Consider the following 13,669-nt stretch of genomic DNA (forward strand, 5'->3'; position numbering starts at 1 on the left):
AAATGCGCTCGTTTTAATTATTAACATTAAAACTAAGAGAAAACAACGGAAGCGCGTCTGCTTATTTAGTTATATTTGTAACCTTTGTTCTTCTCCATTAACGACGATGGATAAAAAGAAAATGCCTTATATTCTGTATCCTGATGAATACATTTATTATAAAAAGTACTACTACAAAAGAAAAGACGGTATTGCTGTAATGCAAATATTAAAATTTTTGTAGCATATATTTTATGTGTCTATATATAATGTTAACCAAAATATATAATATAAAATACGTATATTTTTTTTCTAAATTATTTTAATTAATTATCACCAATTTTTATGTTGTAAGTACATTACTCAAAATGATTTATAATAGATACTTGAAATGTCAAGACAAAAATTGCAATGGAACAGGCCAACTGATTAATTCAAAATTTAAAAATACAAAACCGCATAATCATGATAAACCAGTGGATTTTAAAGATACATCTAAATTCAGACATAAATTGCTAATGGCGACGAAAATGAAAATGGGCGCTCCGAAAAATATATATGATTGGCCGTTTCAACCAAACTCTTTAACCGAGGTTTAACCCTAGGGACTCTAGGGACTCTAACCTAACTAAGGTTTAAGACACTTTTTCATTTCAACCAAAATTTAAACGCTGGATAAAATAAACTAAACCGGGATTAATTTAAACGGTCAATTTTTACCGTTTATGAGTTTAACTAGCGTTTAATTTAAAAACTAGGAAAAGTATCAAATATTTGATAAAATGGAGCATGATATTTTGTCATCTTCTGATGATGAGGAATTATTAGAACAAATAATAAGAAGACCTAGAAAATATAAAAACCGTGTCAATTATTTAGAATGCCTTGATGATGTTGATTTCAAAATGAGATTTCGATTAAACAAGGATACAGTTTTAATGGTTTTAAGTCTTATAAATGACGATTTACAATTTTCATCAAATAAGTATATAATTATATTCATAATAATTCCTGTAATACGTATTATTATTTTCTTAACCTTAATAGTTGATAAACAAATTCATATTTTTAATTTAATAGGAATCATGCAACACCACCACTTATACAATTGCTTCTTACGTTAAGAATGTACTCAACAGGCTCTTTCCTGATAACAATGGGTGATTTTTCAGGAGTGAGCACTAGCAATGCCCATTATATTATTCATCGCGTAAGTAAAGCAATTGCAAAATTGAGACCACTTTATATGAAATTACCTGTAACGAATGAATCAATACAGCAACAACAATTAAAGTTCCATCATATTGCTGGTTTTCCTCGTGTGATTGGCTGTATAGATTGTGCACATATAAAAATACAGTCTATAGGTAAGTAAAGTTAAAGGGAATTTAATACCAAATTTTAAAAACTGGAATATTGTTAGTTCACATCAACAAACACTGTATTAAACATACCATATGAAGGTCGCTTCATGTTAGTCTAACGATATATATGATAATATAGTATTTTCTGGTTTAGTATCATAAAAATATAAATTATTTTATAGTATCATAAGTAATTTTCATTTCTCATTCAGGTGGTGATAATGCAGAATTGTTCCGCAATAGGAAGGGATATTTCTCATTGAACGTACAAGCTGTAAGCAATGAAAATCTGCAAATAACTGACATCGTGGCTAGATGGCCTGGTTCTGTACACGACAGCACAATATTCAGTAACAGTCGATTAAAAGTAAATTTTGAAAGTGGAATGTATAAAAATGGGGTATTACTAGGAGACAGTGGTTACGCTAACAAACCATACTTACTAACTCCACTATTAAACCCCCAAACTCCTGCTGAAAGACTTTATAATGAGTCGTATATAAAAACAAGAAATGTAGTTGAGAGAATGTTTGGGATTTGGAAAAGGCGTTTTCCTATACTCGCATTAGGTATGCGTTATAAATTAGAAAATATTATGCCAATTATTGTGGCTACAGCGGTATTGAATAACATAGCCCGACAACAATTAGACTTGGAGCCAGATGACGATCCAGATTTAAATTTAAATTGGCAATACTTAATAGAAACCGGCAATGTAGAAATTGAAAATAACGATAATAACTTTAACAATTCAGTACGCATACAATTAATAAATGAATATTTTCAAAGGTAATCAAGAGACACGGTAGTGTCTCGACGGCAAGTACATATAAAAGTAGATAATGACATGTCTATACCGCCGAGCACTACCGTTAACTTATACAGTAGGTTTGGCCGCCTCAATTTTCAAACCGATTTATTTCCGTGAATGATCCACTGTCATGATTTAAGTAAAGCTTTCCTTAAACTAGTTTGGAACAAGCTTTCATTTAAGACCATGAGCATTAAAAACGGTTCATGCAATCCAGAGATCTCATACTGAGTTAGCTATATATATATCGAAAATTGAGATTCTTCTCCTTCATAATCTTCTTCTTCTTCTTCTCCAGCCAGAGTGTATGTCTCAGGCTGAAGTTGGCTGCTTAACGTAGGCTTAGTGACGTCAGTAGACGTAAACGTAAATATAGTTGCACACAATCGTAAACAGTGTGTCTGTGTGTATCTCCTAGATATATGTTTTACTTCGTTTATTACGGTAAATCAGGTTAAGCTGCAAGATTGACAGTATTGTTATGTACATAGAATAAACATACATAACTCATTGCTACAATAAGCATTATATAATTAATATAATTAATATTATTTTCATTTGAAGACATAATTAATAAATCTAAATTATCATAGTTATACTAAAATACCAATAGCCTCATTGTAATAAAGGAGAAATACTCCTAATAGCGACAAATTCCTGAGTGTAATACGAAGCGCCAGACGCAGCTCGTTCACACTGTCGCCAAGGCTAAGTCCCGACACGTGGCAAATGCACTTCGACGGCAGTCGAATGTTCTAGAACAATGACGCATTTGACCATTGGGACCCGCAAATGTTACCATATAAGGTAATGTTTGACGCTGCACTTTGAGGGTAAGAGCCCCAAACGTGCAGCCCCAAAAATCAGTTCGAGTCAAAAGCTAGAAGGAACAAGTCGAGTCTCCTAGGACCTTCAGTCCTCTTATCTCTAAATTTTATCCAGGCAATCCTTTGTCTCTTAAAACTATAATTATCTAGCTCATAGCTCTGGTTATCAACTTGTATAAAGAAGAGACATTGTAAATAAAAAATCAATAAACCTTATTATACAAAAGAGTTTCAAGTTTGTCGTGAATCAGCGATTGAACCACAACAGTATTAACCTTAAAAAAATTTGAACCTAATTATGAAATAAATAAATGAAAAAACATGATTAGGCTGTTCTTATTTAAATTTGATGAGGTTATACTCACTAAAAGGATTTTTAATTACATAAAGTAATCAACAGATTAGATAAGTATAAAAATGAATTTTATGATATAATATGTAATATATTTTCTGGTACTTTGTGTGATTTTATTGCAGATTAAATAGTGATGTGTTTATTATCTGACTGCTAAGGGTCGAGCTGTGTGGAGTGAAAGATTAAAATATAATATACACCGTGTCTCTTCATTGCTAAGGATGAAACTACGTGGATTGAGTTGCTGAGGATAGAGCTGACTGGATGAAGTAAGATTAATATTTATATATTTTTAACACTGCCAAGAAGAAATATACTGTCAACATTTATGTGCATCGGTGATGTTGGGTTATTACCCGTAGAAATAAATAATTAAATTTATTTACTGGATAGAATTGTTTTTCTTATAATGTGACTTTGTTGAGGTGGCTTGTGTGTTCGTTCTGGTGTCTATTTTTCGACTGACTTCTTTTTGGACTGGCCTACTACAGTCTCTTCGATCGTCGCCCGAGCCTTTCCGAATTCAATCGAAGACGATCGATCCCGATCATCCCCATTGGCTATGGCTCGTAGAGCGCGCGATATAAGAGATGGCTCATGGTCTTTTCTTGTTGTGTCAAATGGATATTATATTGTCGTGCACGACTGTGTATTATTAATATTATTATGTCTGTATGTTGAAATTTAGTATGTACATATATCGTACTTGTAGTTATCTTCTGTTTTATAAAAAATTTGTGATACATGCAACATATTCCCCCCATTGAGAGAGAAACGATCAATCACTGCCTTTTTGCCTCATATTCAAGTCATGAAATTATATATTGCGTATTTATTTGAAACATACAACGATAATCGATACAAGGTCGAATATTAAATTTATAAACAACAATTAAAGTAATCTTAAGTTAAATGAACATAGAGTATTTGTTGGTTGATTTAAAAATTACACTTCAAATAATCTTAACAGTACGGTGATCTTCATAAATATATACAGATATAGTGTGACGCTACTGGCTATCCTTGGGGATAGTATAGAAGGGGAGGGAGGAGTGATCCCTCACCGATCGCGTTCGCGTCCCAATAGGCGACTTCCTACTAGACCCGGGCGCCTTCGATGTACTTTTGATAATACCCGAATATTTATTTATACAGAGGGGGTTCTAACCCTCGTACGCGGCTATCGGGAATGGGGTGCTAATATAATAACTCGCTAATTTCGGTAAAACTCTCTTTATTATAATATCAATAATCAATACAAGATCCGTTTCGCGTTACACGGTAGTGGGGAGTTACGCTGGGTCCTACGTGTGGACGCGGCCTAAGTGGTGCGAACGCGGCTGAAGTCCCGATGACGTACTAGCTAGCCTCGCGCTCGAGCCACTAGTTGGCGTTTGCGGCGGCCCCACCGAGTCGCGCGGTACTCGCGCGCCACCGGCGGATCCCTAGGCTAACTACTACTCGACGCTACGCGGATAAGTCCCTCCTTCCGCGCGTGCGCGTCCCGCGACGGTTACCCGCACTCGCTCCGTTCCCGCGCTTAAACACCACAACGACCCGGATTGTTTACTATCAGACGCCTAAGGTCGCGAGTCCTCACGATAACTATACAAAGTCCGCGGCCTTGAAATGACTGAAGGGAACGTCCCTGTCAACGGTCAAACTCACGCGGAGTCGATGTAATCGCGAACACTTTTACTAAATCGCGCTTTCACACACACTGACGCGATGTACAGGTCCGACGGAATGACCACTCCGCTAAGTTGCCCGCTTACCCTTGACAGGTGAGCCGGGCCAGCGGTTCCCTATAAAACCGTTCGGTGCTACGAGCCCTAAAGCCCTAGCACACCCCGGGACGTCACAGGACTATAATACAAGACGAATAATCACCCTTACTTCAGCTTTCTAGGGCTGGCTCTCTTCTTTCCCGCTTTTCTCTCTCTCTCTCTATCGCCCCCCCTCTCGGCTCTCTCTCTCTCTCCTTTTCTCTCTCTCTCTCCCTTTCTCGCTCTCGCCCTTGGTGGCTGGCCCGAAGGGCTTGGGTGTCCCGTTGTCCAATATGGGCTCGCGGCTCCCTGGCAATCGCTGCACCTTTCCTTTTTCTAGCTTTGGCGTGGCGGCTGTCAGTGGGGTCGCACTATATCGGCGGCGGGGCACTCTTTAACACTATGTGTCACCTTTGACATCTAAACTACATGTGTTGGGGCAGTCCGCGGAAGCAGGTAAGGCCCTGCGCCTGTCCCGCCGCTGCCCCGCTACACCCATCGCGCGGCACTAGGGAGCCGACAAGTTATCGATCCTAGATCAATACTTATCGGTTGATAACTCCCTAGTTCGTACGCGACCCGCCTATCTAGCGCTTGAGATTAGCAAAGCGCTAGATGGCAGCTATAGTAACGTTGCGAGAACGCAACGTTACAATAGATAATAATTTTTTTTTTTTAAAGATTTGGTAATACACAGATAGTGTTCGATGTTCGTTTTAAAGACCCAGAATTGGTCTTGAGCGTAACAGTGCGTACTACCCCGTCAAGGCCTGGATGAACTGCTTCCACTCTTCCTAACGCCCATCGTGAACAAGGTAAAACTTTATCCTTGATGAGTGCAAGGGACCCAATCGTTATGTTTGGTTGCGAGGTCTTCCATTTTCCACGTGCCTGTAGCTCGTTCAAGTATTCGAGCCTCCAACGAGACCAAAAATTTTGTCTCATTTTGGTTACATGCTGCCAAGTGGATAACCTGTTCTCTGGAACAGAAGACAAGTCTCCCTCTGGCAAGGTCGTGATCGGTTTACCGATTAAATAATGAGCCGGAGTTATGGGTTGCAAGTCGTTTGGATCTGTTGAAATAGCTGCAATTGGTCTAGAATTTAAGATGCCTTCTACCTCAGTAGCGAACGTGTTCAATTCCTCAAAAGTAATCATTGTTTCACCGATGACCCTTTTAAAATGGTGTTTAAAAACCTTCACCGTTGCTTCCCAAAGCCCTCCGAAATGAGGAGCTAAGGGCGGTATAAAATGCCATGTTATATGACGTTCGATTGCGAATTTATTGACTATAATTTTGTGATTATCAGAATTGAATAACATATGCAACTCTTTCAGTTGATTGTTCGCTCCTACAAAATTTTTACCGTTGTCGGAATGAATATGGTCTGGTATACCTCGCCGCGATATGAAACGTCTCAAGGCTGCGATGAAGCCCTCAGTAATCAAATCGCTGACAATTTCTAAATGCACGGCTTTAATAACCAAACACACGAATACACATACATAACATTTAATCTTATTGCGGTTACGAAATTTTTTTTCTTTTATATAAAATGGTCCACAATAGTCTATCCCGGTATGGGAAAAGGGTACCGTCTGATTAACTCTGTAGCTTGGTAGATTCCCCATCTTGTAAGCTGATACATCAGATCGAAATCTGAAACATCGCACACAATTTTTGATGATTTTTCTGATTTGGTTTCTACTGTCTGCCAACCAAAATTTCTGACGGATGTTATAAAGCGTGGCCTGAATGCCGGTGTGATAATTTGACACATGCGTTTCACGACTTATACAATCCGTCAAATGATGCCTATTTGGTAGAAGGATGGGGTGTTTTTGCGAGAAGTTAAGATTTGATTGCGTTAACCTGCCTCCGACTCTAATTAGACCATCTTTATCCAAGAAAGGATCCAAATTTAATAACTTTCCTCTATAGGCTACCGACCCTTTCAGCGCTTGAATATCAATTTTAAACCGATCAATTTGCAGTAATTTTAATACACGAACTTCTGCTATACGCAACTCGTTTATAATTAAAGGACCTTTTATTTTAGTCGGCGAAGTCCATCTTAAACAATAGGCTACAATTCGAATCAACATGTTGTAAGACGAGTACTTAGTAAGAATATTCGTATCAGTGAGCGTAACATGTAAACAACTGTTTTTTTTTACCTCGGGTATTTCCTTCAGATCTATTTGAAGGTTTGGCCAATGATCTTCGCTCTGCAGTAACCACGAAGGACCAGAAAACCATAATTGATTTTCTACGAATTCCCTTGGAAGCTGCCCCCTTGATATGGCGTCTGCAGGGTTATCATTTGTACGTACGTGTCTCCATATATTTTTATCAGTGAGATCTTGTATAACAGCCACGCGATTGGATACGAAGGTTTGTAAAAGATGTGGTGCGGTTCTGATCCATTGCAATGCGATCGTAGAATCACTCCACAGAACGACTTTATTTATTGACTCAATACTTAATGCTCTAATAACCTCTTGATATAATTTAGCTAAAAGCGCGGCGCCGCATAATTCTAATCGAGGGATGGTTAGCGGCTTTATAGGAGCGACTCGTGATTTTGAGTTTACCAAATGACAGATCGTCTTTCCTCTTTTATTTTGTGACCGTATGTAAATGCACGCCCCGAAACCATTATTACTTGCGTCACAGAAACCGTGTAATTGTATGTTTATGCAGTAATTTACTATTATGTTTCGTTGTATCGCTATTTCTTCTAACAAATTCCATTGACTAGTAAATTTCTGCCATTTAGTATAGACTTCCGGCGGAATTGTCTCGTCCCAATGAATTCCTGTTTTCCATAACTCCTGCATTAATTTTTTCGCATAGAGTACGACTGGACCTATTAGTCCTAAGGGATCGAAAATTTTCGCGATTTCAGATAAGACGGATCTTTTTGTCAGCCTCTCCTCCTGTAAAATTTGATGAGGATTATAACAAATTCTATCGTCAGTAGTTCTCCACATTAAACCTAGCGTTTTTAATGAAGGTTCGGTTTTTAATGTGAATTCTGTATTATTTATGCTTGAAGCTAAGTCGCTTACTATTTGCTTATCATTGGAAGCCCACTGACGTATTTCAAACCCGCCTAATTTTAGTAAAGCTATTATTTCGTCTCGTATTTTCCTTGCTTCGTCTATTGAGTTGGTTCCGGTTAGTAGGTCATCTACATACATGTGTGTTTTCAAAATTGTCGCCGCTTTCGGATACGAATGGATTTCATCATCCGCCAGTTGATGTAGGGTTCGGATCGCTAAAAACGGTGATGCTGCTACACCGAATGTTAACGTATTCAGTTCGAACTGTTTGATTTCATTATCTTGTCGCCATAGTATCCTTTGGTATTTTCTATCATCTTGGTGGACCCATACCTGCCGATACATTTTTTCGATATCGGCAGTGATGACATAAGCATACGTTCGAAATTTCATTAGATGAACCGTGAGCGGTTCTTGAATGGTTGGCCCTACTAACAACACGTCATTCAGTGATTTGTTTGTGTGTGTTTTCGCTGATGCGTCGAATACAACTCTGACTTTCGTGGTTTGACTAGTCTGTTTTAGGACGGCATGATGCGGCATATAATATTCGGGACCTTCTACTGGCGCAGCTAGCGTCATATGACCTAGGCTAATATATTCTTTAATTACTCGCGTATATTCCTTTTCCAATATCTCGTTTTGTTTGAATTTACGCTCTAGTAGCAACAAACGCTTAAATGCTATCGCGCGAGAGTCTTGACCAATTTCATTTTCTTCTTGAAAGGGCAATCTGACTGTATATCTACCATCATTTGCTCGTGATATGTTTTTCGTATAATGATTTTCGCAAGTTGCTTCTTCGATCGATCGGGTTCGACGCTCTGGCAATTCGTTCATAACCCAAAATTGACTTATTGAATGTTCTAAACTCGTCAATTTACAAATGTGTTTAGCTTTGGCTTTAATATCCAGACTGCCCGCAACTAGCCAACCCAATCGCGTTTTCTGTAAATAAAAGTCGTCATTGTTCATCGATAAATTGATTTGCCCCACAGAGAAAAGCGACAAAGTTGTACCCGCACCGATTAATACATCTATCGCTCGTGGACGATAGAATTCTGGGTCGGCCAATTTTAATTTCGGGGGAATCTTAATACAATTGCGTGGAAAGAACTCTGCCGGCACTGTATCCGCGATTGTAGGTAAAATGAAACAAATCATTTCTTTCCAGAAGTGACTATGTATTGCGCCTATTGTTATTCTCGTTATGCCTTTAGTATTTGTCGTCTGGTTGTCAATTGTGCCAATTGATACAATGTTTGCTGTTATTGGTAAATTTAACATTTTAGCTGTTGATTCGGTAATGAAATTTGCAGTCGCCCCGGTATCTAATAAAGCGCGGCATCTCTTCGAACTTCCCTTATGATCTTTGACGTAAATTATGGCAGTTGTTAATAATTGTGGTCCGAGAGGACATAATGCCGATAAGCTAAGTTCTGACGAATCATTTAGTCAACTAGATGAGGCCGTGTTGTTTTGAGTTTCCTTTATAATTTCTTGTTTTGTTTCTTGCGGCCTGTTGTTTACATGAATCAATGTATTATGTCGTTTGCTACAAATCACGCAACCCGAGGATCTGCATGGTTTTCCCTTATGTGATCGTAGACAATTAAAACAAACTTTTGCAGTTTTTATCGCCTTAATTCGTTTTGGTACAGTCAGCTGTCTAAATGCTTCACATTTGAACCAAGGATGTGCTGCTTTGCGACAAACCGAACAGTCGGGCGTAACGGATAAGACGAAGCCTTTGTTTATAGTGTTGTGCCGCTTCTTCTTAGTCGGCGCTACTTCAGAAGGGGTATCAATTTCAGCCGGCCTAATCCGCTCTTGCCTAGACGCGCAAACCGCCGATTTATATAGAAATTCAAATAGATTTTCTAAAGATGGCATTTCATCTCGTTTTAACGTCGATTCCCATTCTTTTAGTGTTACTTTTGGCAATCTGGTTTCGATTATATGAATCGCGATTTCTGGGGATACAACCACACCTAATGCGTTTAACGAGGCAATGTGTTGTTGCATATCATCCGCAAGTTTTGAAAACCCGGCTGACGTTCCTTCTTTAAGCGCTGGTAATTCAAACATCAAAGATATATGCTGTGATACTAAAATTCGCTTTACCTCGTATAATCTTGTTAATACTTCCCACGCCTTTTTATAACTATTTGGGTGAACTGTGAAAACTTCTAATTTTTTCGCGGCTTCCCCTATGACGACTGACTTTAAATAATGAAACTTGTCGAGATCTGTAAGATCTGACCGTACATCAATTATGTTTAAAAACATGTTCTTAAATGTTAGCCAATTTTCGTATCTACCGTCAAAATTTTGTAGTGTTATTTTTGGTAGTTTCAATTTTTGATTTTGGCCTTCGTTACGTGGTACTACCGTGGGTGCATTATCACTTCGTATTTCGTCCGTTCCTGAAGCTGTACTAGTATTCGCGATATCTCTTACGCCATGTAATTTTTGTACTTTGCTAGCAATATTATAAAAACGTTCTTGTATAGTCTGAAACTCTTTAGTATGATTTTCATTTAGATCTAATACAAGTAGCTCATCCATCGCTTCTTCGAGTGCATTGTACAATTCTGATAATCTTTTAACTCTTAAATTAATGACTACCGGATCTACGTCCTCCTTTTCTAGCATATTGCATACTATTGTCAACTGAGATTTGAACGTCGTTCTTTTTTGTATTATCAGTTTGACTCTATCCACCATGTTGCTGGTTTGTTAAACTTAATTGATCCAAACGACTTACCGACTCTGTTGATCACTCTTTTGTTCCTTGGGGGTTGTTCCTTGTCCTTTGTAGTATGCCCTTCTTTTCTTTTTGTTCTGAATTTCTTCCAGACCTCACAGGAGGCACCACTTTTTATGTTGGGTTATTACCCGTAGAAATAAATAATTAAATTTATTTACTGGATAGAATTGTTTTTCTTATAATGTGACTTTGTTGAGGTGGCTTGTGTGTTCGTTCTGGTGTCTATTTTTCGACTGACTTCTTTTTGGACTGGCCTACTACAGTCTCTTCGATCGTCGCCCAAGCCTTTCCGAATTCAATCGAAGACGATCGATCCCGATCATCCCCATTGGCTATGGCTCGTAGAGCGCGCGATATAAGAGATGGCTCATGGTCTTTTCTTGTTGTGTCAAATGGATATTACATTGTCGTGCACGACTGTGTATTGTTAATATTATTATGTCTGTATGTTGAAATTTAGTATGTACATATATCGTACTTGTAGTTATCTTCTGTTTTATAAAAAATTTGTGATACATGCAACAGGTGATTATCCAGAGTATATATAAATTGCAAGAAATTGTTAAGGTATTTGAAAACCATATGCTAAACTTCCAAGTATTGAAATCATTAACAAAATACATATTTAACTGTCTTTTCTTTAAATTGATGTGGATTTCAACTGTCCGATAGGTTATCATACTGGGGGTGAATAGAGTTGACTGGATGAAGTAAGATTAATATTTATATATTTTCAACACTGTGCCAAGGAGAAGTATACTTTCAACATTTATGTGCATCAGTGATTATCAGGATTACAAGAAATTGTTAAGGTATTTGAAAATCATATGTTAAACTTCCAGGTATTAAAAACATTAACAAAATATATGTTTAACTGTTTCTTTTCTTTAAACTGATATGGATTTCAATTGTCCGATAGGTTATATCATACTGAGGATGAAACTATGTGGATTGTGTCATTGTTGAGGATAGAGCTAACTGGATGAAGTAAGATTCATTTTCAATACTGTGCCAAGGAGAAGTATACTTTCAACATTTACGTGCATCGGTGATTATCAAGAGCATATTAATTGCAAGAAATTGTTAAAGTATTTGAAAACCATATGCTCAACTTCCAGGTAATGAAATCATTAACAAAATACATTTTTAGTTCTTTCTTCTCTTTAAACTGATGTGGATTTCACCTGTCCGATAGGTTATACCTTTGTCAAGAATTAGCAACATAAATGTGACAGTAATTGGTGCTGAAAAGAAATGTGGTATGCAAAACGACAATGTCAGCTTTAATTATATGCTGGATTGTAGTTTATTTAAAGCTTTGCGAATTGCTTGTCAGTCATGCACCTGTATCATCTCAAGCAGCTGATGGAGTTACTGAAGTTTCAAAATGTCAGATGTTGATAAAAAGTCAAATGTTGATTAACAAATGGAATGATTCATGTTTCTTTAAAATATTTTTTTTTTGAAGAATTGAGATTTTTAAATGATGAATTTGATTTTAGGTTTACTCAGATATTATCATTTAGTATCTTACAGTCACTGTGCAAGTGTATTATAGCAAATATAGTAATACTTGTGCTTTGACTTAAATACATTTATTACAATTGAATTAAAAATCCAAGGAGGAAGGTTCGAACACATACTGACTATTGGAGTTGAATCAACAATTGGGCTTTTCACTCCTGCATTCTGGTACTAGAAACAGGCAAAGATGCAAGCATTGAAAGATTGGCAAAGTAAGAATAAGCCAATATTCAAAAAAACGTCATCCATTGCTCAGCCATAATTTAAGGATGAGACTCATTGGATGAAATTCTGTAAAATTGAGTTAATCACTGTTGATTGTTTTCCTCTGTTACCTATGCTAGTATTCTAGGCCAAAGGCAGTATACTGGTCATTGGTATGGATGAAAAAATGCACGTTTATTCTCAATTGAAACTCAGTCCAAAAATTAATGGTTTCCACTCCATTTTGCAGCTCCAGAAATCCGACCAGTTTCAACAGTGTATAGAAATTAGCGAAACGAACATTTGAGGACTCTGGCACAGGAAATGTTATAAGGACGACTCGCCAATGTATCTCCTATATCACCTTTGTCAAGAATTAGCAGCATAAATGTGATAGTAGTTGGTGCTAAAAAGAAACGTGGCATGCAAAACGACATTATCATCTTTGAATATATGCTTGATTGTAGCTTATTCAAAGCTTTACGAATTGCTTGTCCAGTCTTGCCCCAATATCAACTCAAGTAGTTGATGAAACTAGTGAAGTCTTGCAAGGTCAGATGGTGGTAAAAGTCAAATGTTGATAAACAGAAAATGTAAATTAATTAAAACATACATTTTACTTAATTATTTTTATATGTTGAAAGTATGTTTATTGATTATGAAAAATTTAATCAAACTTTTATCATAGTGAAACTGAAAACATTAAACAAGTAGCCGGGGCATTAATTATGAAGTTCATTTATGCAGAATGTATTACAAATATCAATAAATTCAATGTATTGACTGTGATATTTTTTCAATGTTAATATATATTATTTTATTAGTTAAGCGCTGCTGTTTCAAAAAATGAGAAGTGTGGAAATTTTCTTTAAATTCTGTAGAAAAATTAAAAGAATTATTTAATTTTTTAAATGTTATACTCTTACAAAACGTTATGAAATCCCACAAAAAACAGATTTCGCCTGTAAAAAAATGCGGCAAGTACATAAACCATCTAGCATAA

General features: G+C 37.0%; 3 protein-coding genes across 3 annotated transcripts; 1 reads left to right on the top strand and 2 right to left on the bottom strand.

Moving 5' to 3' along the window:
• The first annotated feature begins 761 nt into the window (after positions 1-761).
• LOC136779483 (putative nuclease HARBI1) lies at positions 762-2,136 on the top strand. The gene is made up of 3 exons (XM_066737107.1): positions 762-964; positions 1,060-1,346; positions 1,556-2,136. Exons 1-3 carry the CDS (start codon positions 762-764, stop codon positions 2,134-2,136), a joined length of 1,071 nt encoding a protein of 356 aa, XP_066593204.1.
• Positions 2,137-5,777: 3,641 nt separating this feature from the next.
• Positions 5,778-9,455, bottom strand: LOC136779484 (uncharacterized). Its single transcript, XM_066737108.1, has one exon. The coding sequence runs from the start codon at positions 9,453-9,455 to the stop codon at positions 5,778-5,780; it is 3,678 nt and encodes a 1,225-aa protein (XP_066593205.1).
• A 168-nt stretch (positions 9,456-9,623) lies between these two features.
• LOC136779486 (uncharacterized) lies at positions 9,624-10,895 on the bottom strand. Its single transcript, XM_066737109.1, has one exon. It carries the CDS (start codon positions 10,893-10,895, stop codon positions 9,624-9,626), a length of 1,272 nt encoding a protein of 423 aa, XP_066593206.1.
• Positions 10,896-13,669: the final 2,774 nt, after the last annotated feature.

The sequence above is a fragment of the Prorops nasuta genome, unplaced genomic scaffold (genome assembly GCF_024137725.1).
Source record: "Prorops nasuta isolate Cenicafe-Biocafe unplaced genomic scaffold, Cenicafe_Pnas_1.2 PNAS00017, whole genome shotgun sequence".
Lineage (NCBI taxonomy): Eukaryota > Metazoa > Arthropoda > Insecta > Hymenoptera > Bethylidae > Prorops > Prorops nasuta.